Source organism: Hemibagrus wyckioides, linkage group LG20 (genome assembly GCF_019097595.1).
Source record: "Hemibagrus wyckioides isolate EC202008001 linkage group LG20, SWU_Hwy_1.0, whole genome shotgun sequence".
Classification (NCBI taxonomy): domain Eukaryota; kingdom Metazoa; phylum Chordata; class Actinopteri; order Siluriformes; family Bagridae; genus Hemibagrus; species Hemibagrus wyckioides.
In genome coordinates this window covers 22080882-22107900 of record NC_080729.1, presented here as the reverse complement: position 1 = coordinate 22107900, position 27019 = coordinate 22080882, and the positions used below count along the sequence as shown (strand labels likewise).

At 36.5% G+C, this 27019-nt stretch overlaps 1 protein-coding gene across 4 annotated transcripts; it reads left to right on the top strand.

Moving 5' to 3' along the window:
• Nucleotides 1-57: 57 nt before the first annotated feature.
• LOC131370618 (rho guanine nucleotide exchange factor 28-like) lies at nt 58-27019 on the top strand. 4 transcript variants are annotated; one of them, XM_058417995.1, is made up of 26 exons: nt 58-194; nt 787-919; nt 1360-1641; nt 1914-2082; nt 18357-18555; nt 18743-18800; nt 18880-18926; nt 19011-19071; nt 19148-19203; nt 19411-19447; nt 20195-20255; nt 20428-20537; nt 20689-20796; nt 20995-21245; nt 21316-21441; nt 22022-22136; nt 22216-22470; nt 22575-22651; nt 22728-22906; nt 23275-23339; nt 23643-23795; nt 23931-23993; nt 25393-25445; nt 25605-25652; nt 25832-25921; nt 26208-27019. In XM_058417995.1, the coding sequence occupies exons 1-26, from the start codon at nt 162-164 to the stop codon at nt 26496-26498; spliced, it is 3120 nt and encodes a 1039-aa protein (XP_058273978.1). In that variant the 5' UTR covers nt 58-161; the 3' UTR covers nt 26499-27019. The 4 variants fall into 4 exon arrangements, with proteins under 4 accessions (XP_058273978.1, XP_058273977.1, XP_058273979.1 ...); XM_058417994.1 differs by having other exon boundaries at nt 22019-22136; XM_058417996.1 differs by having other exon boundaries at nt 22019-22136; nt 25605-25656; nt 26208-26346.

The window sequence follows — 27019 nt, the reverse complement described above, 5'->3', positions numbered from 1 at the left end:
CGCCTTCCATCATTGTGTTTTCTGTTCTCTCTCTTCTTCTGTTCTCTCTCTTCTTCTTCAGCTTCACCTTTAGAGGAAATACATTTATTTCTTTAGCAATTTGAATACACACTAGATTATATATATATATATATATATATATTTTTTTTCTGATTTGTCTGATGGAGTTGAGCAGGAAAGAAGTTCCACTTTATGTAGGTAAAGTTTGTGTGTGTGTGTGTGATGGTATGAGTTGTTGGGTTTGTATTTTGCTAATGTGTTAACATCTAGGTTTGTTGTATGTATTTTTAGGATTATGTTAGATAGATACATAGATTGACAGGTAGGCAGACAGACAGACAGACAGACAGACAGACAGACAGACAGACAGACAGATAGATAGATAGATAGATAGATAGATAGATAGATAGTCATCACAGGAAAGATCAACTTCAAATGGATTTTTAAAATAATTCTTTAGACCTTTTGAGAACATGAGAGTTTTGAACCAAACACAGATGCTTCTATTTATATTAACTTTCACTGTGCTCACTTTGGAAATTGATATAAATTAGGAAGAACTTTTCCAGCTTTTGGTGTTTGCTGGTTTTCTCAGGTTGGTAAACAGCCACTGCTTTTTTCAGCTCCACACTTGTTCAAGCAAACCCAAACCCAAACCTGTAGCTCAGCAGCTCTACCAGTTTACCCATCTCACCATCTAGTACTTCTCCAAACATTTCAGACTTGACCAGTACATAAAGTTTCAAATTTAATTTCTATGTGTGTGTGTGTGTTTGTGTGAATCAGGGCAAGGCAAGAGTCTTTGTGTTAATTCCATCTCAAACAGAATCAGAGGAAATATTCGTGGTTTTAGAAGGTTCAAGTTTAATTCATATTCTGCAGACTAAAGTACACACACTGACCTACTTCATCACTCCAGGTAACTAACACTGATAACACCACACACACACACACACACACACACACTAGTATACTACTCTACACATTTAAACACTCTACACGGTTTCACATTGTTTAAATGGTTAACTATTAATTTCAATAAAATCACATTAAATTTTTTTTATGTAAACATACGCTGAGCATTCTGTTTTATTTCTTTAGTCATGGAAGCTGGGTTTTTTTCCCATCACTGGTGTTAGGTGACTTTTTCTAAACTAGAATTAGAATTAAACCCAATAACTATCAATATGATTTCTATTAATTGAACAAGATCTACAAATGTCCTAAAAGATTTCATTTAATTAACATTCTTCAATTTTTACTGAAATGATCTGCTGTAGTTTGATGTTTTATATGTTTCTTATGTTGAATTCCTGTTGTCTGCCTGAAATGTGCTAATCTTGTTCTGTGTGTGTCCAGGCCATAACCAGCCAGAGACAGTGTGTGTGAGAGCATACACACATGTTAGAGGTGTGCTGCGGTATGTTGGTGTCTCATTTCTGAAGTATGTTGTGGACGATGCACAAGAGATAGCGGAGTACTTTGTAACCCAAAGTAACCAGCTCGCCGCCATCGAATACAGTGATCTGATTGGTCGATACGATCTGAGTGACAGCAGTGTGCAGGCAGAGATGGATAAAAAAGTTGCACTCGCTCTGGCAAACCTGCAGACCAACCACAACCTGCTGAACCACACACATGGTGCAGCTCCGTGTGTGTGTGTGTGTGTGTGTGTTTGTGAGTGTTCTGTTATATGTCCAGCTGACACACACATCTGAAATTCAGTTAGAGTTAAAGCCGTGGCTGTAATGAAATTTTATCACCATGGAAACCAGAGACTAAACTAATTACACTGACAGCGTGATAGGTGCATTGGTGCAGCTCTGCGTGTGTGTTTCTGTTTAGTGTTTTATAAACATTTTTTCAGTTTTCCTGTCTGTTCAATGTCTGTGTGTGTGTGTGTGTGTGTACAGAGTCTCTGCTGCATGTGTGTGTACGTTTAGGTTTTGTGCACGTGTGTGAGTTCCTGCTCTCCCAACCTGGAGCTCTGATGGTCATTAATTCAGCTAATCAGGAAGGAGACACTCCACTTCAGCTGGCCCAGCGGACCAATCAGCACACACTGGTGCACTTGCTAACACAGTAAGACTCCCATAACACACTTTACTGTCACCAAAAGTCTAACACTAACACTGTAACACTAACAATCTGTAACACTAACACTGTAACACTCTAACACTAACACTGTAACACTAACACTCTAACACTAACACTGTAACACTAACACTCTGTAACACTAACACTGTAACACACTACCACTGTAACACTAACACTGTAACACACTACCACTGTAACACTAACACACTGCAACACTAACACTAACACCGTAACACTAACACTCTGTAACATTAACACTGTAACACACTACGACTGTAACACTAACACACTGCAACACTAACACTGTAACACCCTAACACTAACACTCTGTAACACTAACACTCTGTAACATTAACACTGTAACACCCTAACACTAACACTCTGTAACACTAACACTCTGTAACATTAACACTGTAACACTCTAGCACTAACACACTGTAACACTAACACTGTAACACTAACATGAATGCTGTAACTAACACTCTGTAACACTAACACTGTAACACTAACACTCTAACACTAACATGAATGCTGTAACTAACACTCTGTAACACTAAAACTGTAACACTAACACTGTAACACACTAACACTCTGTAACACTAACACTGTAACACACTAACACTGTAACACTAACACTCTAACAAACTAACACTGTAACACTAACACTGTAACACTAATACTCTAACACTCTAACACTAACATGAATACTGTAACATTAACACTCTGTAACACTAAAACTGTAACACTAACACTGTAACACACTAACACTGTAACACTAACACTGTAACACACTACCACTGTGACACTAACACACTGCAACACTAACACTCTGTAACATTAACACTGTAACACCCTAACACTAACACTCTGTAACACTAACACTCTGTAACATTAACACTGTAACACTCTAGCACTAACACACTGTAACACTCACACTCTGTAACACTAACACTGTAACACTAACACTCTAACACTAACATGAATGCTGTAACTAACACTCTGTAACACTAAAACTGTAACACTAACACTGTAACACACTAACACTGTAACACTAACACTCTAACAAACTAACACTGTAACACTAACACTCTGTAACACTAACACTGTAACACTAATACTCTAACACTCTAACACTAACATGAATACTGTAACATTAACACTCTGTAACACTAAAACTGTAACACTAACACTGTAACACACTAACACTGTAACACACTACCACTGTGACACTAACACACTGCAACACTAACACTGTAACACCCTAACACTAACACTCTAACACTAACACTGTAACACTAACACTCTGTAACACTAACACTCTGTAACACTAACACTGTAACACTAACACTAACACTCTGTAACACTAACACTGTAACACAATAACACTCTGTAACACTAACACTGTAACACTAACACTGTAACACTAACACAAACACTCTAACACTAACTCTAACACTAACACTCTGTAACATTAACACTGCAACACAAACACTCTGTAACACGAACACTGTAACACTCTTACACTGTAACACTAACACTCTGTAACTAACACTGTACCACTCTTACACTATAACACTAAAACTCTGTAACACTAACAGTGTAACACTAACACTAACACTCTAAAACTAACACTGTAATATTGTAACACTAACACTCTAACATTCTAACACTATAACACTAACACTGTAACAATAACACTGTAACACTAACACACTGTAACACAAACACTCTAACACTAACACTGTAACACACTAACACTGTAACACTAACACTAACACTCTGTAACACTAACACTGTAACACTAACACAGTAACATTAACACTCTGAAACACTAACACTGTAAAACTCTAACACTAACACACTGTAACACTAACACTGTAACACTCACACTGTAACACTAACACTGTAACACTAACACTAACACTCTAACACTAACATGAATGCTGTAACTAACACTCTGTAACACTAAAACTGTAACACTAACACTGTAACACACTAACACTCTGTAACACTAACACTGTAACACACTAACACTGTAACACTAACACTCTAACAAACTAACACTGTAACACTAACACTGTAACACTAACACTCTGTAACACTAACACTGTAACACTAATACTCTAACACTCTAACACTAACATGAATACTGTAACATTAACACTCTGTAACACTAAAACTGTAACACTAACACTGTAACACACTAACACTGTAACACACTACCACTGTGACACTAACACACTGCAACACTAACACTGTAACACCCTAACACTAACACTCTAACACTAACACTGTAACACTAACACTCTGTAACACTAACACTCTGTAACACTAACACTGTAACACTAACACTAACACTCTGTAACACTAACACTGTAACACAATAACACTCTGTAACACTAACACTGTAACACTAACACTGTAACACTAACACAAACACTCTAACACTAACACTAACACTAACACTCTGTAACACTAACACTGTAACACTAACACTAACACTCTAACACTAACACTGTAACACTAACACTGTAACACTAACACAAACACTCTAACACTAACTCTAACACTAACACTCTGTAACATTAACACTGCAACACAAACACTCTGTAACACGAACACTGTAACACTCTTACACTGTAACACTAACACTCTGTAACTAACACTGTACCACTCTTACACTATAACACTAAAACTCTGTAACACTAACAGTGTAACACTAACACTAACACTCTAAAACTAACACTGTAATATTGTAACACTAACACTCTAACATTCTAACACTATAACACTAACACTGTAACAATAACACTGTAACACTAACACACTGTAACACAAACACTCTAACACTAACACTGTAACACACTAACACTGTAACACTAACACTAACACTCTGTAACACTAACACTGTAACACTAACACAGTAACATTAACACTCTGAAACACTAACACTGTAAAACTCTAACACTAACACACTGTAACACTAACACTGTAACACTCACACTGTAACACTAACACTGTAACACTAACACTAACACTCTAACACTAACATGAATGCTGTAACTAACACTCTGTAACACTAAAACTGTAACACTAACACTGTAACACACTAACACTCTGTAACACTAACACTGTAACACACTAACACTGTAACACTAACACTCTAACAAACTAACACTGTAACACTAACACTCTGTAACACTAACACTGTAACACTCACACTGTAACACTAACACTGTAACACTAACACTCTGTAACACTAACACTGTAACACTAACACTCTAACACTAACATGAACACTGTAATATTAACACTCTGTAACACTAACACTCTAACAAACTAACACTGTAACACTAACACTCTGTAACACTAACACTGTAACACACTACGACTGTAACACTAACACACTGCAACACTAACACTGTAACACCCTAACAGTAACACTCTAACACTAACACTCTGTAACATTAACACTGTAACACCCTAACACTAACACTCTGTAACACTAACACTCTGTAACACTAACACTGTAACACTCTAGCACTAACACACTGTAACACTCACACTCTGTAACACTAACACACTGTAACACTAATACTGTAACACTAACACTCTGTAACACTAACACTCTAACACTAACACTCTAACACTAACATGAACGCTGTAACTAACACTCTGTAACACTAAAACTGTAACACACTAACACTGTAACACTAACACTCTAACACTAACATGAACACTGTAACATTAACACTCTAACAAACTAACACTGTAACACTAACACTCTGTAACACTAACACTGTAACACTAACACTAACACTCTAACACTAACATGAACACTGTAACATTAACACTCTGTAACACTAAAACTGTAACACTAACACTGTAACACTAACACTAACACTGTAACACACTAACACTCTGTAACACTACCACTGTAACACACTACCACTGTAACACACTACCACTGTGACACTAACACACTGTAACACTGACACTGTAATACTGTAACACTGACACTGTAACACTGACACTGTAATACTGTAACACTAACACTGTAACACTAACACTAAGACTGTAACACTAACACTGACACTGTAACACTAACACTGACACTGTAACACTGACACTGTAATACTGTAACACTGACACTGTAACACTGACACTGTAATACTGTAACACTGACACTGTAACACTGACACTGTAATACTGTAACACTGACACTGTAACACTAACACTGTAACACTCTGTAACACTAACACTGTAACACTCTTTAACACTAACACTGTAACACACTAACACTGTAACACACTAACACTGTAACACTAACACTCTGTAACACTGACACTGTAACACTAACACTGTAACACTAACACTCTGTAACACTAAGACTGTAACACACTAAAACGGTAACACTAACATTGTAACACTAACACTCTAACACTAACAATCTGTCACACTAACACTGTAACACTAACACTCTGTAACACTAACATTGTAACACTAACACTCTAACACTAACACACTAACACAGTAACACTCACACTCTGCAACACTAACATTGTAACACTAACACTCTGTAACACTAACACTGTAACACACTAACACTAACACTCTGTAACATTAACACTATCACACTAACACTGTAACACTAACACTCTGTAACACTAACACTCTGTAACACTAACACTGTAACACTAACACTCTGTAACACTAACACTGTAACACACTAACACTGTAACACTCTAACACTAACACACTGTAACACTAACACTAACACTCTGTAACATTAACACGGTAACACACTAACACTAACACACTGTAACACTAACACTCTGTAACACTAACACTGTAAGACTGTAACACTCTAACACTAACAAACTGTAACACTAACACTGTAACACTAACATTCTATAACACTAACACTAACACAAACACTTTGTAACAATAACACTCTGTAACACTAACACTGTAACACTAACACTGTAACACTAACACAAACACTCTAACACTGTAACACTAACACTAACACTCTGTAACATTAACACTGTAACACTAACACTAACACTCTGTAACATTAACACTGTAACACTAACACAAACACTCCGTAACACGAACACTGTAACACTCTTACACTGTAACACTAACACTCTGTAACTAACACTGTACCACTCTTACACTATAACACTAACACTCTCTAACACTAAAACTCTGTAACACTAACAGTGTAACACTCTAACACTAACACTCTAAAACTAACACTGTAATATTGTAACACAAACACTCTAACATTCTAACACTGTAACACTAACATAACAATAACACTGTAACACTAACACACTGTAACACAAACACTCTAACACTAACACACTAACACTGTAACACTAACACTCTAACACAAACACTGTAACACTAACACTGTAACACTAACACTAACATTAACACTCTGTAACACTAACACTGTAACACTAACACTCTAACAAACTAACACTGTAACACTAACACTCTAACAAACTAACACTGTAACACACTATGACTGTAACACTAACACATTGCAACACTAACACTGTAACAACCTAACACTAACACTCTAGCACTAACACACTGTAACACTCACACACTGTAACACTAATACTGTAACACTAACACTCTGTAAAACTAACACTGTAACACTAACACTCTAACACTAACATGAACACTGTAACATTAACACTCTAACACTAAAACTGTAACACTAACACTGTAACATACAAACAATATGTAACACTAACACTGTAACACTAACACACTGTAACTAACACTCTAACTTTAACACTCTAACACTAACACTGTAACACACTAACACTCTGTAACACTAACACTGTAACACTAACACTCTAACAAACTAACACTGTAACAATAACACTCTGTAACACTAACACTGTAACACACTACCACTGTAACACTAACACACTGCAACACTAACACTGTAACACCCTAACACTAACACTCTGTAACACTAACACTCTAACACTAACACTGTAACACTAACACTCTGTAACACTAACACTGTAACACTCTAACACTAACACTAACACTCTGTAACATGAACACTGTAACACTCTTACACTATAACACTAACACTCTGTAACACTAACAGTGTAACACTCTAACACTAACAAACTAACAATCTAACAAACTAACACTCTAACAAACTAACACTGTAACAATAACACTCTGTAACACTAACACTGTAACACACTACCACTGTAACACTAACACACTGCAACACTAACACTGTAACACCCTAACACTAACACTCTGTAACACTAACACTCTGTAACACTAACACTGTAACACTCTAACACTAACACTAACACTCTGTAACATGAACACTGTAACACTCTTACACTATAACACTAACAGTGTAACACTCTAACACTAACACTCTAAAACTAACACTGTAATATTGTAACACTAACACTGTAACATTCTAACACTGTAACAATAACACTGTAACACTAACACACTGTAAAACAAACACTCTAACACAAACACTCTGTAACACTAACACTGTAACATTAACACTCTGTAACACTAACACTGTAACACACTAACACTGTAACACTAACACTCTAACACAAACACTCTGTAACACTAACACTATAACATTAACACTGTAACACTAACAGTGTAACACTAACACAGTAACAATAACACTCTGCAACACTAACACTGTAACACACTAACACTCTAACACACACTCTGTAACACTAACACTGTAACACTAACACAGTAACATTAACACTCTGTAACACTAACAGTGTAACACTCACACTGTAACACAAACACTCTGTAACACTAACACTGTAACACTAACACAGTAACATTAACACTCTGTAACAAACACTCTGTAACACTAACACTGTAACACAAACACACTAACACTGTAACACTAACATTCTGTAACACTAACACTAACAATAACACTCTGTAACACTAACACTGTAACACTAACACTAACACTGTAACACTCTTACACTGTAACACTAACACTGTAACAATAACACTCTGTAACACTAACACTGTAACACTAACACTGTAACAATAACACTCTGTAACACTAACACTGTAACACTAACACTGTAACACTAACACTGTAACACTCTTACACTGTAACACTAACACTGTAACACTAACACTGTAACACTCTAACACTGTAACACTCTTACACTGTAACACTAACACACTGTAACACAAACACTCTGTAACACTAACACTCTAAAACTAACACTGTAATATTGTAACACTAACACTCTGTAACATTCTAACACTGTAACACTAACATAACACTAACACTGTAACAATAACACTATCACTAACACACTGTAACACAAACACTCTAACACTAACACTGTAACACTAACAAAGTAACATTAACACTCTGTAACACTAACAGTGTAACACTAACACAGTAACATTAACACTCTGTAACACTAACACTGTAACACTAACACTGTAACACTAACACTAACACTGTAACACTAACACAGTACCATTAACACTCTGTAACACAAACACTCTGTAACACTAACACTGTAACACTAACACAGTAACATTAACACTCTGTAACACAAACACTCTGTAACACTAACACACTGTAACAGAAACACTCTGTAACACTAACACTGTAACACTAACACTGTAACACTAACACTGTAACACAAAAACACTAACACTGTAACTAACACTGTAACACTAACATTCTGTAACACTAACACTGTAACACTAACACAAACACTTTGTAAAAATAACACTCTGTAACACTAACACTGTAACACTCTAACACTGTAACACTAACATAACACTAACACTGTAACAATAACACTATCACTAACACACTGTAACACAAACACTCTAACACTAACACTGTAACACTAACAAAGTAACATTAACACTCTGTAACACTAACAGTGTAACACTAACACAGTAACATTAACACTCTGTAACACTAACACTGTAACACTAACACTAACACTGTAACACTAACACAGTACCATTAACACTCTGTAACACTAACACTGTAACACTAACACAGTAACATTAACACTCTGTAACACTAACACTGTAACACTAACACTAACACTGTAACACTAACACAGTACCATTAACACTCTGTAACACAAACACTCTGTAACACTAACACACTGTAACAGAAACACTCTGTAACACTAACACTGTAACACTAACACTGTAACACAAAAACACTAACACTATAACTAACACTGTAACACTAACATTCTGTAACACTAACACTGTAACACTAACACAAACACTTTGTAACACTAACACTAACATTAACACTGCAACACAAACACTCTGTAACACGAACACTGTAACACTCTTCCACTGTAACACTAACACTCTGTAACTAACACTGTACCACTCTTACACTATAACACTAACACTCTGTAACACTAACACACTGTAACACTAACATTCTGTAACTCTAAAACTCTAACACTAAAACTCTGTAACACTAACAGTGTAACACTCTAACACAAACACTTTGTAACACTAACACTAACTAACACTGCAACACAAACACTCTGTAACACGAACACTGTAACACTCTTCCACTGTAACACTAACACACTGTAACACAAACACTCTAACACTAACACTGTAGCACTAACACTCTAACACAAACACTCTGTAACACTAACACTGTAACACTAACACAGTAACATTAACACTCTAACACTAACACTCTAACACAAACACTCTGTAACACTAACACAAACACTCTGTAACACTAACACTCTGCAACACTAACACTGTAACACACTAACACTGTAACACTAACACAGTAACATTAACACTCTAACACTAACAGTGTAACACTAACACAGTAACAATAACACTCTGCAACACTAACACTGTAACACACTAACACTGTAACACTAACACAGTAACATTAACACTCTGTAACACTAACAGTGTAACATTAACACAGTAACAATAACACTCTGCAACACTAACACTGTAACACACTAACACTGTAACACTAACACTCTAACACAAACACTCTGTAACACTAACACAGTAACATTAACACTCTGTAACACTAACAGTGTAACACTAACACAGTAACAATAACACTCTGCAACACTAACACTGTAACACTAACACAAACACTCTAACACTGTAACACTAACACTCTGTAACATTAACACTGTAACACTAACACAAACACTCTAACACTGTAACACTAACACTCTGTAACACTAACACTGTAACACTAACACTGTAACACAAAAACACTAACACTGTAACTAACACTGTAACACTAACATTCTGTAACACTAACACACTGTAACAGAAACACTCTGTAACACTAACACTGTAACACTAACACTGTAACACAAAAACACTAACACTGTAACTAACACTGTAACACTAACATTCTGTAACACTAACACTGTAACACTAACACAAACACTTTGTAAAAATAACACTCTGTAACACTAACACTGTAACACTCTAACACTGTAACACGAACACTGTAACACTCTTACACTGTAACACTAACACTCTGTAACTAACACTGTACCACTCTTACACTATAACACTAAAACTCTGTAACACTAACAGTGTAACACTAACACTAACACTCTAAAACTAACACTGTAATATTGTAACACTAACACTAACATTCTAACACTGTAACACTAACATAACACTAACACTGTAACAATAACACTGTAACACTAACACACTGTAACACAAACACTCTAACACTAACACTGTAACACACTGTAACACAAACACTCTAACACTAACACTGTAACACACTAACACTGTAACACTAACACTGTAACACTAACACAGTAACATTAACACTCTGTAACACTAACACTAACACTCTGTAACACTAACACTGTAAAACTCTAACACTAACACACTGTAACACTAACACTGTAACACTAACACTAACACACTGTAACACTCACACTCTGTAACACTAACACTGTAACACTAACACTCTAACACAAACACTGTAACACTAACACTGTAACACTAACACTAACATTAACACTGTAACACTAACACTGTAACACTAACACTCTAACAAACTAACACTGTAACACTAACACTGTAACACACTACGACTGTAACACTAACACATTGCAACACTAACACTGTAACAACCTAACACTAACACTCTGTAACACTAACACTCTGTAACATTAACATTGTAACACTCTAGCACTAACACACTGTAACACTCTAGCACTAACACACTGTAACACTCACACTCTGTAACACTAACACACTGTAACACTAATACTGTAACACTAACACTCTGTAACACTAACACTGTAACACTAACACTCTAACACTAACATGAACACTGTAACATTAACACTCTAACACTAAAACTGTAACACTAACACTGTAACATACAAACAATATGTAACACTAACACTGTAACACACTAACACTGTAACACTAACACACTGTAACACTAACACTAACTTTAACACTCTAACACTAACACTGTAACACACTAACACTCTGTAACACTAACACTAACACTAACACTCTAACAAACTAACACTGTAACAATAACACTCTGTAACACTAACACTAACACACTACCACTGTAACACTAACACACTGCAACACTAACACTGTAACACCCTAACACTAACACTCTGTAACACTAACACTCTAACACTAACACTGTAACACTAACACTCTGTAACACTAACACTGTAACACTCTAACACTAACACTAACACTCTGTAACATGAACACTGTAACACTCTTACACTATAACACTAACACTCTAACACTAAAACTCTGTAACACTAACAGTGTAACACTAACACTAACACTCTAAAACTAACACTGTAATATTGTAACACTAACACTGTAACATTCTAACACTGTAACAATAACACTGTAACACTAACACACTGTAAAACAAACACTCTAACACAAACACTCTGTAACACTAACACTGTAACATTAACACTCTGTAACACTAACACTGTAACACACTAACACTGTAACACTAACACTCTAACACAAACACTCTGTAACACTAACACTGTAACACTAACACAGTAACATTAACACTCTGTAACACTAACAGTGTAACACTAACACAGTAACAATAACACTCTGCAACACTAACACTGTAACACACTAACACTCTAACACTAACACTGTAACACTAACACAGTAACATTAACACTCTGTAACACTAACACTGTAACACTAACACAGTAACATTAACACTCTGTAACACAAACACTCTGTAACACTAACACTGTAACACAAACACACTAACACTGTAACACTAACATTCTAACACAAACACTGTAACACTAACACTAACATTAACACTCTGTAACACTAACACTGTAACACTAACACTCTAACAAACTAACACTGTAACACTAACACTGTAACACACTACGACTGTAACACTAACACATTGCAACACTAACACTGTAACAACCTAACACTAACACTCTGTAACACTAACACTCTGTAACATTAACATTGTAACACTCTAGCACTAACACACTGTAACACTCTAGCACTAACACACTGTAACACTCACACTCTGTAACACTAACACACTGTAACACTAATACTGTAACACTAACACTCTAACACTAACACTGTAACACTAACACTCTGTAACACTAACACTGTAACACTAACACTAACACTCTGTAACATGAACACTGTAACACTCTTACACTATAACACTAACACTCTAACACTAAAACTCTGTAACACTAACACTAACACTCTAAAACTAACACTGTAATATTGTAACACTAACACTAACATTCTAACACTGTAACAATAACACTAACACTAACACTGTAAAACAAACACTCTAACACAAACACTCTGTAACACTAACACTGTAACACTAACACAGTAACAATAACACTCTGCAACACTAACACTGTAACACACTAACACTCTAACACTAACACTGTAACACTAACACAGTAACATTAACACTCTGTAACACTAACAGTGTAACACTAACACAGTAACATTAACACTCTGTAACACTAACACAGTAACATTAACACTCTGTAACACAAACACTCTGTAACACTAACACTGTAACACAAACACACTAACACTGTAACACTAACATTCTGTAACACTAACACTAACAATAACACTCTAACACTGTAACACTAACACTGTAACACTAACACTGTAACAATAACACTCTGTAACACTAACACTGTAACACTAACACTGTAACACTCTTACACTGTAACACTAACACTGTAACAATAACACTCTGTAACACTAACACTGTAACACTAACACTGTAACACTCTTACACTGTAACACTCTTACACTGTAACACTAACACACTGTAACACAAACACTCTGTAACACTAACACTCTAAAACTAACACTGTAATATTGTAACACTAACACTCTGTAACATTCTAACACTGTAACACTAACATAACACTAACACTGTAACAATAACACTATCACTAACACACTGTAACACAAACACTCTAACACAAACACTCTGTAACACTAACAAAGTAACATTAACACTCTGTAACACTAACAGTGTAACACTAACACAGTAACAATAACACTCTGCAACACTAACACTGTAACACTAATACTCTAACACAAACACTCTGTAACACTAACACTGTAACACAAACACACTAACACTGTAACACTAACATTCTGTAACACTAACACTAACAATAACACTCTGTAACACTAACACTGTAACACTCTAACACTGTAACACTAACACTGTAACACTAACACTGTAACAATAACACTCTGTAACACTAACACTGTAACACTAACACTGTAACACTAACACTGTAACAATAACACTCTGTAACACTAACACTGTAACACTAACACTGTAACACTAACACTGTAACACTAACACTAACACTGTAACACTAACACAGTAACATTAACACTCTGTAACACAAACACTCTGTAACACTAACACACTGTAACAGAAACACTCTGTAACACTAACACTGTAACACTAACACTGTAACACAAAAACACTAACACTGTAACTAACACTGTAACACTAACATTCTGTAACACTAACACACTGTAACAGAAACACTCTGTAACACTAACACTGTAACACTAACACTGTAACACAAAAACACTAACACTGTAACTAACACTGTAACACTAACATTCTGTAACACTAACACTGTAACACTAACACAAACACTTTGTAAAAATAACACTCTGTAACACTAACACTGTAACACTCTAACACTGTAACACTAACACTGTAACACTAACACAAACACTTTGTAACACTAACACTAACATTAACACTGCAACACAAACACTCTGTAACACGAACACTGTAACACTCTTCCACTGTAACACTAACACTCTAACTAACACTGTACCACTCTTCCACTGTAACACTCTTACACTATAACACTAACACACTGTAACACTAACATTCTGTAACTCTAAAACTCTAACACTAACACTCTGTAACACTAACACTGTAATACTGTAACACTAACACTCTGTAACATTCTAACACTGTAACACTAACATAACACTAACACTAACACTAACACTGAAACACTCAAACACTAACACTGTAACACACTAACACTGTAACACTAACACTCTGTAACACTAACACTCTAACTCTAACACTAACACTGTAACACACTAACACTGTAACACTCTTACACTGTAACACTAACACTGTAACACTCTTACACTATAACACTAACACGCTGTAACACTAACACTGTAATACTGTAACACTAACACTCTAACATTCTAACACTGTAACACTAACATAACACAAACACTGTAACACTAACACTAACACTGAAACACTCTAACACTGTAACACACTAACACTGTAACTCTAACACTAACACTCTAACACAAACATTGTAACACACTAACACTGTAACACTAACACTAACACTCTGTAACTCTAACACTAACACTCTAACACAAACATTGTAACACACTAACACTGTAACAATAACACTCTGTAACACTAACACTGTAACACTAACATTATTTAACTCTAAAACTCTAACACTGTAACACTAATACTGTAACACTGTAACACTAACACTCTAACACTGTAACACTAACACTCTAACACTGTAACACACTAACACTCTGTAACACTAACATTCTTTAACTCTAAAACTCTAACACTAACACTAATACTGTAACACTAACACTCAAACACTAACACAAACACTCTAACACTAACAGTGTAACACTCTAACACTAACACTCTGTAACACTAACACTAACACTGAAACACTGTAACACTAACACTCTGTAACTCTAACACCAACACTGTAACACTCTAACACACTAACACTCTGTAACACTAACACTGAAACACTCAAACACTAACACTGTAACACTAACACAAACACTTTGTAACACTAACACTCTGTAACATTAACACTGTAACACTCTTACACTGTAACACTAACACTCTGTAACTAACACTGTAACACGAACACTAACACTAACACTCTGTAACTAACACTGTAACACTCTTACACTATAACACTAACACACTGTAACACTAACATTCTGTAACTCTAAAACTCTAACACTAACACTCTGTAACACTAACACTGTAATACTGTAACACTAACACTAACATTCTAACACTGTAACACTAACATAACACAAACACTGTAACACTAACACTAACACTGAAACACTCAAACACTAACACTGTAACACACTAACACTAACACTAACACTAACATTCTAACACTGTAACACTAACATAACACAAACACTGTAACACTAACACTAACACTGAAACACACTAACACTGTAACACTAACACTCTGTAACACTAACACTGTAACACTAACATTATTTAACTCTAAAACTCTAACACTGCAACACTAATACTGTAACACTAACACTCTGTAACACTAACACTCTAACACTGTAACACACTAACACTCTGTAACTCTAACACTGTAACACTCTTACACTATAACACTAACACACTGTAACACTAACATTCTGTAACTCTAAAACTCTAACACTAACACTCTGTAACACTAACACTGTAATACTGTAACACTAACACTCTGTAACATTCTAACACTGTAACACTAACATAACACTAACACTAACACTAACACTGAAACACTCAAACACTAACACTGTAACACACTAACACTGTAACACTAACACTCTGTAACACTAACACTCTGTAACTCTAACACTAACACTGTAACACACTAACACTGTAACACTCTTACACTGTAACACTAACACTCTAACTAACACTGTAACACTCTTACACTATAACACTAACACGCTGTAACACTAACACTGTAATACTGTAACACTAACACTCTAACATTCTAACACTGTAACACTAACATAACACAAACACTGTAACACTAACACTAACACTCTGTAACTCTAACACTGTAACACTCTAACACAAACATTGTAACACACTAACACTGTAACAATAACACTCTGTAACACTAACACTGTAACACTAACATTATTTAACTCTAAAACTCTAACACTGTAACACTAATACTGTAACACTAACACTCTAACACTGTAACACTAACACTCTAACACTGTAACACACTAACACTCTGTAACTCTAACACTGTAACACTCTTACACTCTGTAACACTAACACTCTAACACTAACACTGAAACACTGTAACACTAACACTCTGTAACTCTAACACTAACACTGTAACACTCTAACACACTAACACTCTGTAACACTAACACTGAAACACTCAAACACTAACACTGTAACACTAACACTCTGTAACACTAACACTAACACTGTAACACACTAACACTCTTACACTGTAACACTAACACTAACTAACACTGTAACACTCTAACACTAACACTGAAACACTCAAACACTAACACTGTAACACTAACACTCTGTAACACTAACACTCTGTAACTCTAACACTAACACTGTAACACACTAACACTCTTACACTGTAACACTAACACTCTAACACTGTAACACTCTAACACTAACACTGAAACACTCAAACACTAACACTGTAACACTAACACTGTAACACTAACACTGTAACACTCTAACACTAACACTGTGAAACTTTCACTAACACGAATACAGCAACACAAGCACTGTTAGATTGTAACACCTTTTTCCCTTTTGTCCTTCTTCTCCTGTTTTTCTCCCTCAGTCCTCCAAACCCACTGGTCACACCTCTTGCTGGAGTGTCTCACATTCGCATTAACTCATCACACCTTCTGCGCTTTATTCATGCCTCGGGAGTGATGTCGTTGACTGTGTGTGTGTCAGAATGTATGTCCACTCCTCAGCTACACTCAGCCATCTTACTGCTCAGACAGTGTGCTGTGAATTCTGCACTCATACACAAGGTGAGAAATTTACAGAACATTCAAACAGGCACATGCATTGTGTAACAAACAAACAAACTCACACACACACACAGAATAATAAAATTAAGAAGTCCAGCACCGTGATGACCTACAGTACAACAGTTCTGATATCAGTCACTGCTGATCACCTGTTTGCGTGTGTGTGTGTGTGTGTGTGTGTGTTTAGATTACATCATTATGTGGACATATACAGTGCAGATCAGATCAGGAGTCATCATCTTCAGGTTTGTCAGTTTAAATCTCTGATTACAAATATTGTGTGTGTGTGTCCTAAAATAGTGTCGTTGTCTCTCTTTAATCTAGAGGATCTTCAATCAAGAGAATCTCCTCACACTGTTGTCACACACACAGTTGAGAGTCTTTATTTTAAATATATTTTATTCTGATTTTGTTGTGATTTTGTGTCTTATAAAAATGTCATTGCATGTGATCAGGATTTAATCAGCAGCTGCAGCGACCCTGAAGATGAAGAACTTTTACTGTCCATCAGCTCAGGTAATATCTGTTGATGTTAACATCACAATGGAAAAGAAAAAGGAAAGAAAAGGATCAGTTTTATTTTTTTTGACAGGAGGGTCAGACACTGAAGCAGTTGTGTTTAACCATGAATCTACAGACATACAAAAGGTAAAATACATTAGATTAGAATTACATCTATAAAGTTGTGAATATTTTATTTTAGGTTTAGCTAATTTTATTGTTTTATTTTGTTTTTAATGTATTATATATTTATCAGTCAAATAAATACATTTAAATTTAATAAATATAATTTATTATTTATATAATTTCATAAATTAGAAATGTTTTGTTTATATTGATCATTTTCATCCTCAGGTCCCACTGAAGTCAACTACACTTTCCGTATTGCTTTGTGAGTGAGCCAGATGTTTTGCTGCATTCTGTATCATTTGACTCTTCAGCAGTTGCAGGCTCATTATTACGTTATTATATATATTTTAGCACTTTTCCAGAATGCTTATTGTTTCTCACTATAGAAGCAGAATGTCTCAAATTAAGGGTCAAGACCCTGGGTGAGGTCATATAATATACAAATGGACGCAGGAGAGAAACTCACAATCTCCTCTTTTGTTCAATTAATTAATTTTACAAATAAATGTTAGAAATACCAAAGACAAATATTGTAGTATTTTAACTGTTGCTGGGAGTCACAGTTAACTTAATAGGCTCAGTGTTATTTTAGTCTTCTTCACTGAAGTGTAGATCCGCAATAAAAATAACACATTTCCCCGTCCAGCTACTTCTATTAAACAAACTCTCATCATGTCGTAATGCAATGCTTCTCTTCTTGCCACTGTGTCTGAATTTTCATGTAAATGTCAAGTATAAACCAAACCGCTCTGCTTCACATTAAGGTTCCCATTAGACAGGTATTACAAGTCAGTGCAAGGAATGTTCCTTTGGTTTTTCGTCACTTAGATCGTACATATTTGTTACTAACAAAATAAGATGTTCAAATGTTATAGTCCTATAAGAGTGTTTAATATGGTCATGAGGGTGGAGTTAACAGGCTACATCCTTATGGGACTTAGAAGGTGTAAAGTTCCTAATCAATGGGTGTGGTTTGCATGTGTTTATTCTCTATTATATTCTTACTCAGGTTCATCAAGTCACAGCTCTCCATCCCTGTTCAGCAGCTGCCACAACTCCACCTCACACAGGTGTGTGTGCGTATGTGTGTGATAGATAGATAGATAGATAGATAGATAGATAGATAGATAGATAGATAGATAGATAGATAGATAGATAGATAGATAGATAGATAGATAAAGACAAAGAGAGAAATACAGTTTCTACACTCACACCTGAATGTGTGTGTGTGTGTGTGTGTAGGAGAAGGAGGAGTAACAGTGAAGGGTGTGGTCATGAGATGATTATAAAGAAATCATGGTCTCTGATTAGTCACTGTGTCAATAGTTCCTCAACTCCATGCAAAATCACAGGTGAGTGTGCTTCATTTATTTTTTCTACAAAAAACAGGCATTAGATTAGATATTAGCATTAGTGAGGGTGTAGATGTGTGTGTGTGTGTTATGCCCTGTTAATGTTTTTTTTGTGTGTGTGTGGTATTCTATGTGTGTGTATTGCGCACAGTTCCTGCACCACTGGATTATTCCGCTGAGTCGTGGAGTGCCATTGTCGGGTTTGAATTCACACACACGCTTGACAGAAAAACTGTAAAAAGACAAGAAGTGATCTATGGTCAGTTACCATGGCAACACGATGTAATCAGCATTCTATATTTAATAATATTCAATAAAAAATGATATCAATCTGGGTTAGTAACCCAGAAGAACTTTGTGTGATTAAACAAAAGTATGTATTTTAGGCGCTGTGATCTGATTGGTTTGTAGTTATTTATTCTTCTCTCTGATTGGTTAATTTGAGTTTTGGTTTCAGAGCTCATGCAAACAGAGTTTCATCACGTTCAGACTCTCATGGTGATGAATGATGTTTTGAGGCGGGGCTTATTGGAGGAGGTGCAGCTGGAACAGGATGTGGTTGGTCAGATTTTCCCATGTTTGGATGACCTCCTAGCATTGCACAGGAACTTCCTGACAGAGATGGAGAGCAGACAGCGTTCGTTAACACACCTGAACAACACCAAGAACTTCATCATATATCGGATTGGAGACATACTGCTACAGCAGGTGTGTGTCTGTTGTATGTGTGTGTGTGTGTGTGGTTGTGAATGTTACATGTGTGTGTGCATGTGTGTAGTTCTCAGGTCCATCTGCAGGTCACATGATGGCTCTGTACGGAGATTTCTGCAGTAAACAATCTGAAGCACTAAAAATTTATAAACAACTTCAACAGAGCAACAGGAAACTACAGCTGTTCCTCAGAGTGAGTATCAAACACACACACACATACATTAACACAGGTTATAGGTTACACATACACAAAGACACATACACACATTAACACAGGTTATAGGTTACTCATATTCTCAGGGGTTCAAGCCCCAGCACCGCCAAGTTGCCACTGTTGGGCCCTTGAGCAAGGCCCTTAACTCTCTCTGCTCCAGGGGCGCTGTATCATGGCTGACCCTGCGCTCTGACCCCAACCTCCAAGGATGGGATATGCGAAGAAAGAATTTCACTGTGCTGTAATGTATATGTGACAAATAAAGGCTATTTCAACTTTCATTTCATACACATACACACATTAACACAGGTTATAGGTTACACATACACATACACACATTAACACAGGTTATAGGTTACACATACACATACACACATTAACACAGGTTGGACATACACAAACACACATACACAAATGTACCTTAAAACTTTAGGACAGAATATGATACACACATACACCCACACACATTACAGTGATTGTTATATCACTTGTTATTTTGATTGTTTGTTTGTCTGTGTGTGTGTGTGTGTGTGTGTGTGTGTGTTTATTTGTACAGCAGCTGAGCAGTAATTCTGTTATTAAACGCAGAGAAATTCCAGAATTCCTGCTGCTCATTACACAGAGGATCACAAAATATCCTATCCTTCTGGAGAGGCTAATGCAACACACCAAAGGTACAATACACACCTGTTACATCCTACTGTCCTACAGGGGGCGGAGCCAAACACCGTAATGTGGTTTGTTATCCTGTAGGCGCTGGAGTCGAACATGACGATGTCATGGCAGCACTGGAGGGGGTGAGGTTTGTGTTATCAGGTGTTGAGCTGCATGTGGAGAAAATCCAGCGTGCACAAGAACTTGAAGATATCATCAATCGTGTGGACAACAAGAGCTTCACTCGTTTGAAGAGTGGAGAAATCTACAGCAAACACACTCTCTCACACACACCACACACACTCACACACTCTGCACAACTCACTTGCAGGACTACATCTGGCAGACTGAGAGGTGTGTGTGTGTGTGCGTGCACTTAAGTTCTTGTATGTTGCTTTTTTCCATAACTTTTAATCTAATTTGTGTGTGTGTGTGTGTGTGTGTGTGTGGTTCTCCAGATGTTTTTGCACTTCTTCTCTCTGATGTTCTGGTCTTCCTTCAGGAGAAAGAGCAGAAGTTCACATTTGCTGCTTTGGTATACACACACACACACACACACACACATATTTGTGTGTATGTGCATGAATTTGTGTGTGTGTGTGTTTGTGCAGGAGCAGAAGCCTGCAGTTGTCCCTCTGCGTGCTTTGATCTTGAGAGAAATAGCCAATCAGGATCGAGGATTGTTTCTCATCAGCAGTGATGCAACAGAGCCGGAAATGTATGAGATCCACACACACAACCGCGAGGAGAGAGACAGGTGGATCACACTGCTGCAACACACCACAGACAGGTATGTGTCTGAATCTGTGAGAGAGACAGTCATATGTGAGGAGAGAGACTGAGAAAAAAGACAGAGAGGACAGAGGGACAGACAGAGAGAGAGATGAATCTACAGACAGATATAAGCAGGCAGAGACAGACAGGCAGAGAGAGATGAAGAGACAGAGAGAGTTGGAGAGACAGATAGAAAGACAGATGGAGAGACAGGTAGTGAGATAGACAGAGAGAGATGGAGAGACAGGTAGAGAGACAGAGGTGGAGGCAGTGGTCAGGAAGTCGTCACTGTGGTGTGTTTTCTACATTAAAGTGTTCGATTCGTCTGGAGATAACTCTGTGACGTCTGTTTCTATTCATGTGATGTCTGTTTTTTTTTTTCAGTTTGCCTGATAATGAACTGAAGAATAATGAAGAACTGAAATGCAAAAATATAAAATCACTGCAAGGTACACATCTGTGTCCACCCATCCCTTATCTGTTTATCCATCAATTCATTCATTTCTATTCGCCACACACTTATCTGTCCATCATACCTCCATTAATTTATCCATCAACCCACCCATCCATTCATCCATAATCCATTTACTTATCTATTCTATCCATCCGTATCTATTCATCCATTCAAACTTTTTTAATGGATTAATGGAGTATATGTTCATAAATAAATACTTTTTAGTACACAGTCTAAAATTATGTGTCAAAACTCGAAAAGGATAAGAGGATGTGTTTGTGTGTGTGTGTGTGTGTAGAGGCTCTGTTGTCTCTAGATGTGCAGGTTTATGCAGCTCTGGAGGAGAAACTCAGGGTGTGTGTTGGGACTTTAACTCACCAGCACCTGCTCATCCAAACACACTCACACACCCCATGTGGATCAACACTACTGACTGCTGCACAAGCAGAGGGTAAACACACACACACACACACACACAAACACACACACAGTGAACATCATTACCGATATGTTGAATATGCACACACTATGGACATACACATAACAAATCTAACCAATTCTTTGTGTCTGTATTTTTATCTCTTAGTATTAAATCTGCTGGTGTGTATGATGTCACTGCTCTTTGGGTATCACAATTTCATTCAACATGGTGAGTGTGTTATTGTATAAAAATAACAAAGAATCAAACCAACTGGCCAAGCACCCAGACTCACTGAGCCTCATGTTAACAGCAGTACAGTGTTGCCTGGACCATTTGGAGTACTCAAAATTCTTTTAATAACTTTTGTCCAAGTTGGTCTGAAGATTACAAATGTCAGATTTGGTGATGATTGAAAAGAGTGGTGAAAAAACTGTGACAAAATCAAAGATGGTGAAAAATCTAATTAAGCAGAAATAATAATAGAGTCGGTTGAACTTCTCTCAATCCAGGGAATCCAGGGATGCCTGGTTTTTAAATGGACACATGGTTCAATAGTTGTGACCAGAGATGTACTTCCAGTTTAGGCCCAAAGAAGAAGAAGTGAAAAAAAGTAGAACAACAGTAGGGTGCCTCTGCAGCTTTGGTGCTTGGCCCCCAAATAACACAAATATTTTGTTGTTATTATTATTGTTACTGTTTTATTACCGTTTTTCTCAGTTGCTTTGGCACAATCATCGTTCTTTTTACAACCCTGTGTGAAATACTGCAAAACGAATGAATTAAAACATTATCAGCATTTCTAACTGCTTTCACACTGAATTTAGATCTGCACATAATTGTCCTCCACTGATCATATCATACACTGTCTTATGGAACAAAACTGATTACACTGTTGTTGCTCTTATTTTTATATGCATGTATCAGTATGTCCATTGTGTAAATACTTTCACACAAAATAATCCACCCAACAGTCATAACAGGTAAATATATATAGACCAGATTAAACATTTTAGTAAGATGGAGCTGGAATGCCATTAGCACTGATATAAGAGACCCCTGAAATGCAGTCACTGAGTTTATTCTAATAGTGTCTTGAGAAAATAGGAGTAATTTGTTTATGAGGTCATAATACACCTGCATGTCAGTGTACAGGGAGAACCTGGGATCTTCATATACAAGTTCTATGAACAGTTAGTCAGGGAGATAAAATGCTGTGGTCAGATAAAAAATAGGCCATTTCTTGTGGGATTTTTTCTCCTACATTCTTTTTGCTGTATCCGTCATGCTTAAAATGTGAAAATGTGTATGCAGTGCATTAAACAGAAGTGACTGAAGCAAAATGTGGAGAATTCATTTGTTACTGTGAATGACTTTTGACACATAGCATAGTGAATAGAGAGAAAATCTCTTTAAAGCTTAAATCTTTTCCCTAAAAAGCAATGATTAAAGGTATAATGTTTGTTTTTTTAATGAGTTATTTATAGTGAGCCTTATGTATAATGGATTATGGAGAGGTAGTAGCCTACTTTCAAAATGGTTGTGGCTTGATTTTAGAACTTTTGGACCATTTTAAAAATAATAACAATAATTATAATAATAATAATAATAATAATTGTTTTATCTTCAGCTGAAGAACTGAGCAAGAAACATCTGAAACAGAAGGAACCTCTTATACTAAAGGTAATAATAATCATAATAATAATTCAAACAGTCTGACTAACATTGCTAATTGGCTAATATGCTTAGTGATATATGTGACAAATAAATTTGGGATTTATAACTTCTGAAAACATAAATTTACATGTGTGTGTGTGTCGGGTGGGCGGTGTCTGACTACAGGTGGTGGACTGTGTGCGGAGTTTAACTCAGATCATGTACAGCCTGCAGGTCTGTATGTACAATATATTTGTATTCATGTATTTTGTATTTATTCATGTAGTTTGTATTTCATGATTTATTAATTTAAATATGTACATATGCAAATATTGCTTTGTAAATAATGGTAATGTAGATGACTGTATAGGTGTAAATGAGATTATGTAAATGAGATTATGGAACTGACACAGGCTGCAGTTATGATGCAGGACAGTGTGTACGAGGTTCAGAAACTCCTGATTGTGGAGGAAGAAACTCAGCAGCCTGACACTGATGGGAAGGTGGGTGTGGCTTAATAAAAAGGCAGTATGGGTGTGGCTTAATGGATTATTGAACATTGTGTAATGTGTATTGTGTGTGTTTGTTAATGCTGTTTAACGTGTAATTATGAATGCTGTAAAAGATAGTGTGTATTTATGAAAACTGTGTAATGTGTGTGTGTGTGTTTGTGTTAATTAAGACTGTGTAATGTCTGTGTTATATTGAATGCTGTGTAATGTGTGTGTGTGTCTGTGTGTGTGTGTGCATGTGTAACGTGGTCTGTGTGTTAATAAATGCTGTATTCAGGTTGATGACAGGAGTCTGTGCCAGTGGAATGTGGAGCAGAGAGCCAGTGAAGAAATTGACAGGATGAAAACAGAGAAGGAGGATCTGGAGGTGGAGCTTCAGCAATGGGCGGAGCGATCTCAGGCTCTGAGAGAGGAGGAAGCAGGGGTGGAGCAAGAACGAAGGCGAATCCAACAAGATGAGAAACGAATAAGGAAAGAGAGAGAGAGGATGCAGAGGAAACTCCACCTCTCACAGCTAAACTCCACTAATCGCCAACACAGCCTGTCCATCATCCCACTGGACAAATAAGTGTGTGTGTGTTTATACTTAACACCTAGTAATTATAACCCCAACCTTCTTCATAACTGCTTACCTCTCACCAGTTATAGGGGGTTAGTTTATGAATTTGTAGAGTAGTACACATACACTATGCTGTAAAGGTGTATATGTATATTTACTTTGTAAACATAGTGATATGGTAGTGTGAATATTTAGTATGGGTGTAGTGTATTGTGTGTATATAATAACTGTGTAGTAAGTATATGTAGTGAAGGTGTAGCTTGTACATGTAGTGATTGGTGCAGTGTGTATATGCAATGAGGGTTTAGGGGGTACATGAAGGGAGTGTGTAGTATGTACATGTAGTGAGGATGTAGTGTGTATAGATAGATAGATAGATAGATAGATAGATAGATAGATAGATAGATCGATAGATCGATAGATCGATAGATAGATACTTTATTCATTCCAAAGGGAAATTTAAACGTATATGTAAGGAGTGTGTAGTATGTACATGTAGGGAGGGTGCAGGTGATGGTGTAGAGTGTATA

What these genes read in the sequence shown, in the direction of transcription:
- LOC131370618 (XM_058417994.1), top strand. Translation starts at nt 162, where the DNA reads ATGGAGTTGAGCAGGAAAGAAGTTCCACTTTAT. An exon ending in ACACTGTTGTCACACACACA is followed by an intron (nt 18,927 to 19,010) that starts GTTGAGAGTCTT and finishes GCATGTGATCAG; the next exon opens with GATTTAATCAGCAGCTGCAG. An exon ending in TCACAATTTCATTCAACATG is followed by an intron (nt 23,994 to 25,392) that starts GTGAGTGTGTTA and finishes TTTTATCTTCAG; the next exon opens with CTGAAGAACTGAGCAAGAAA.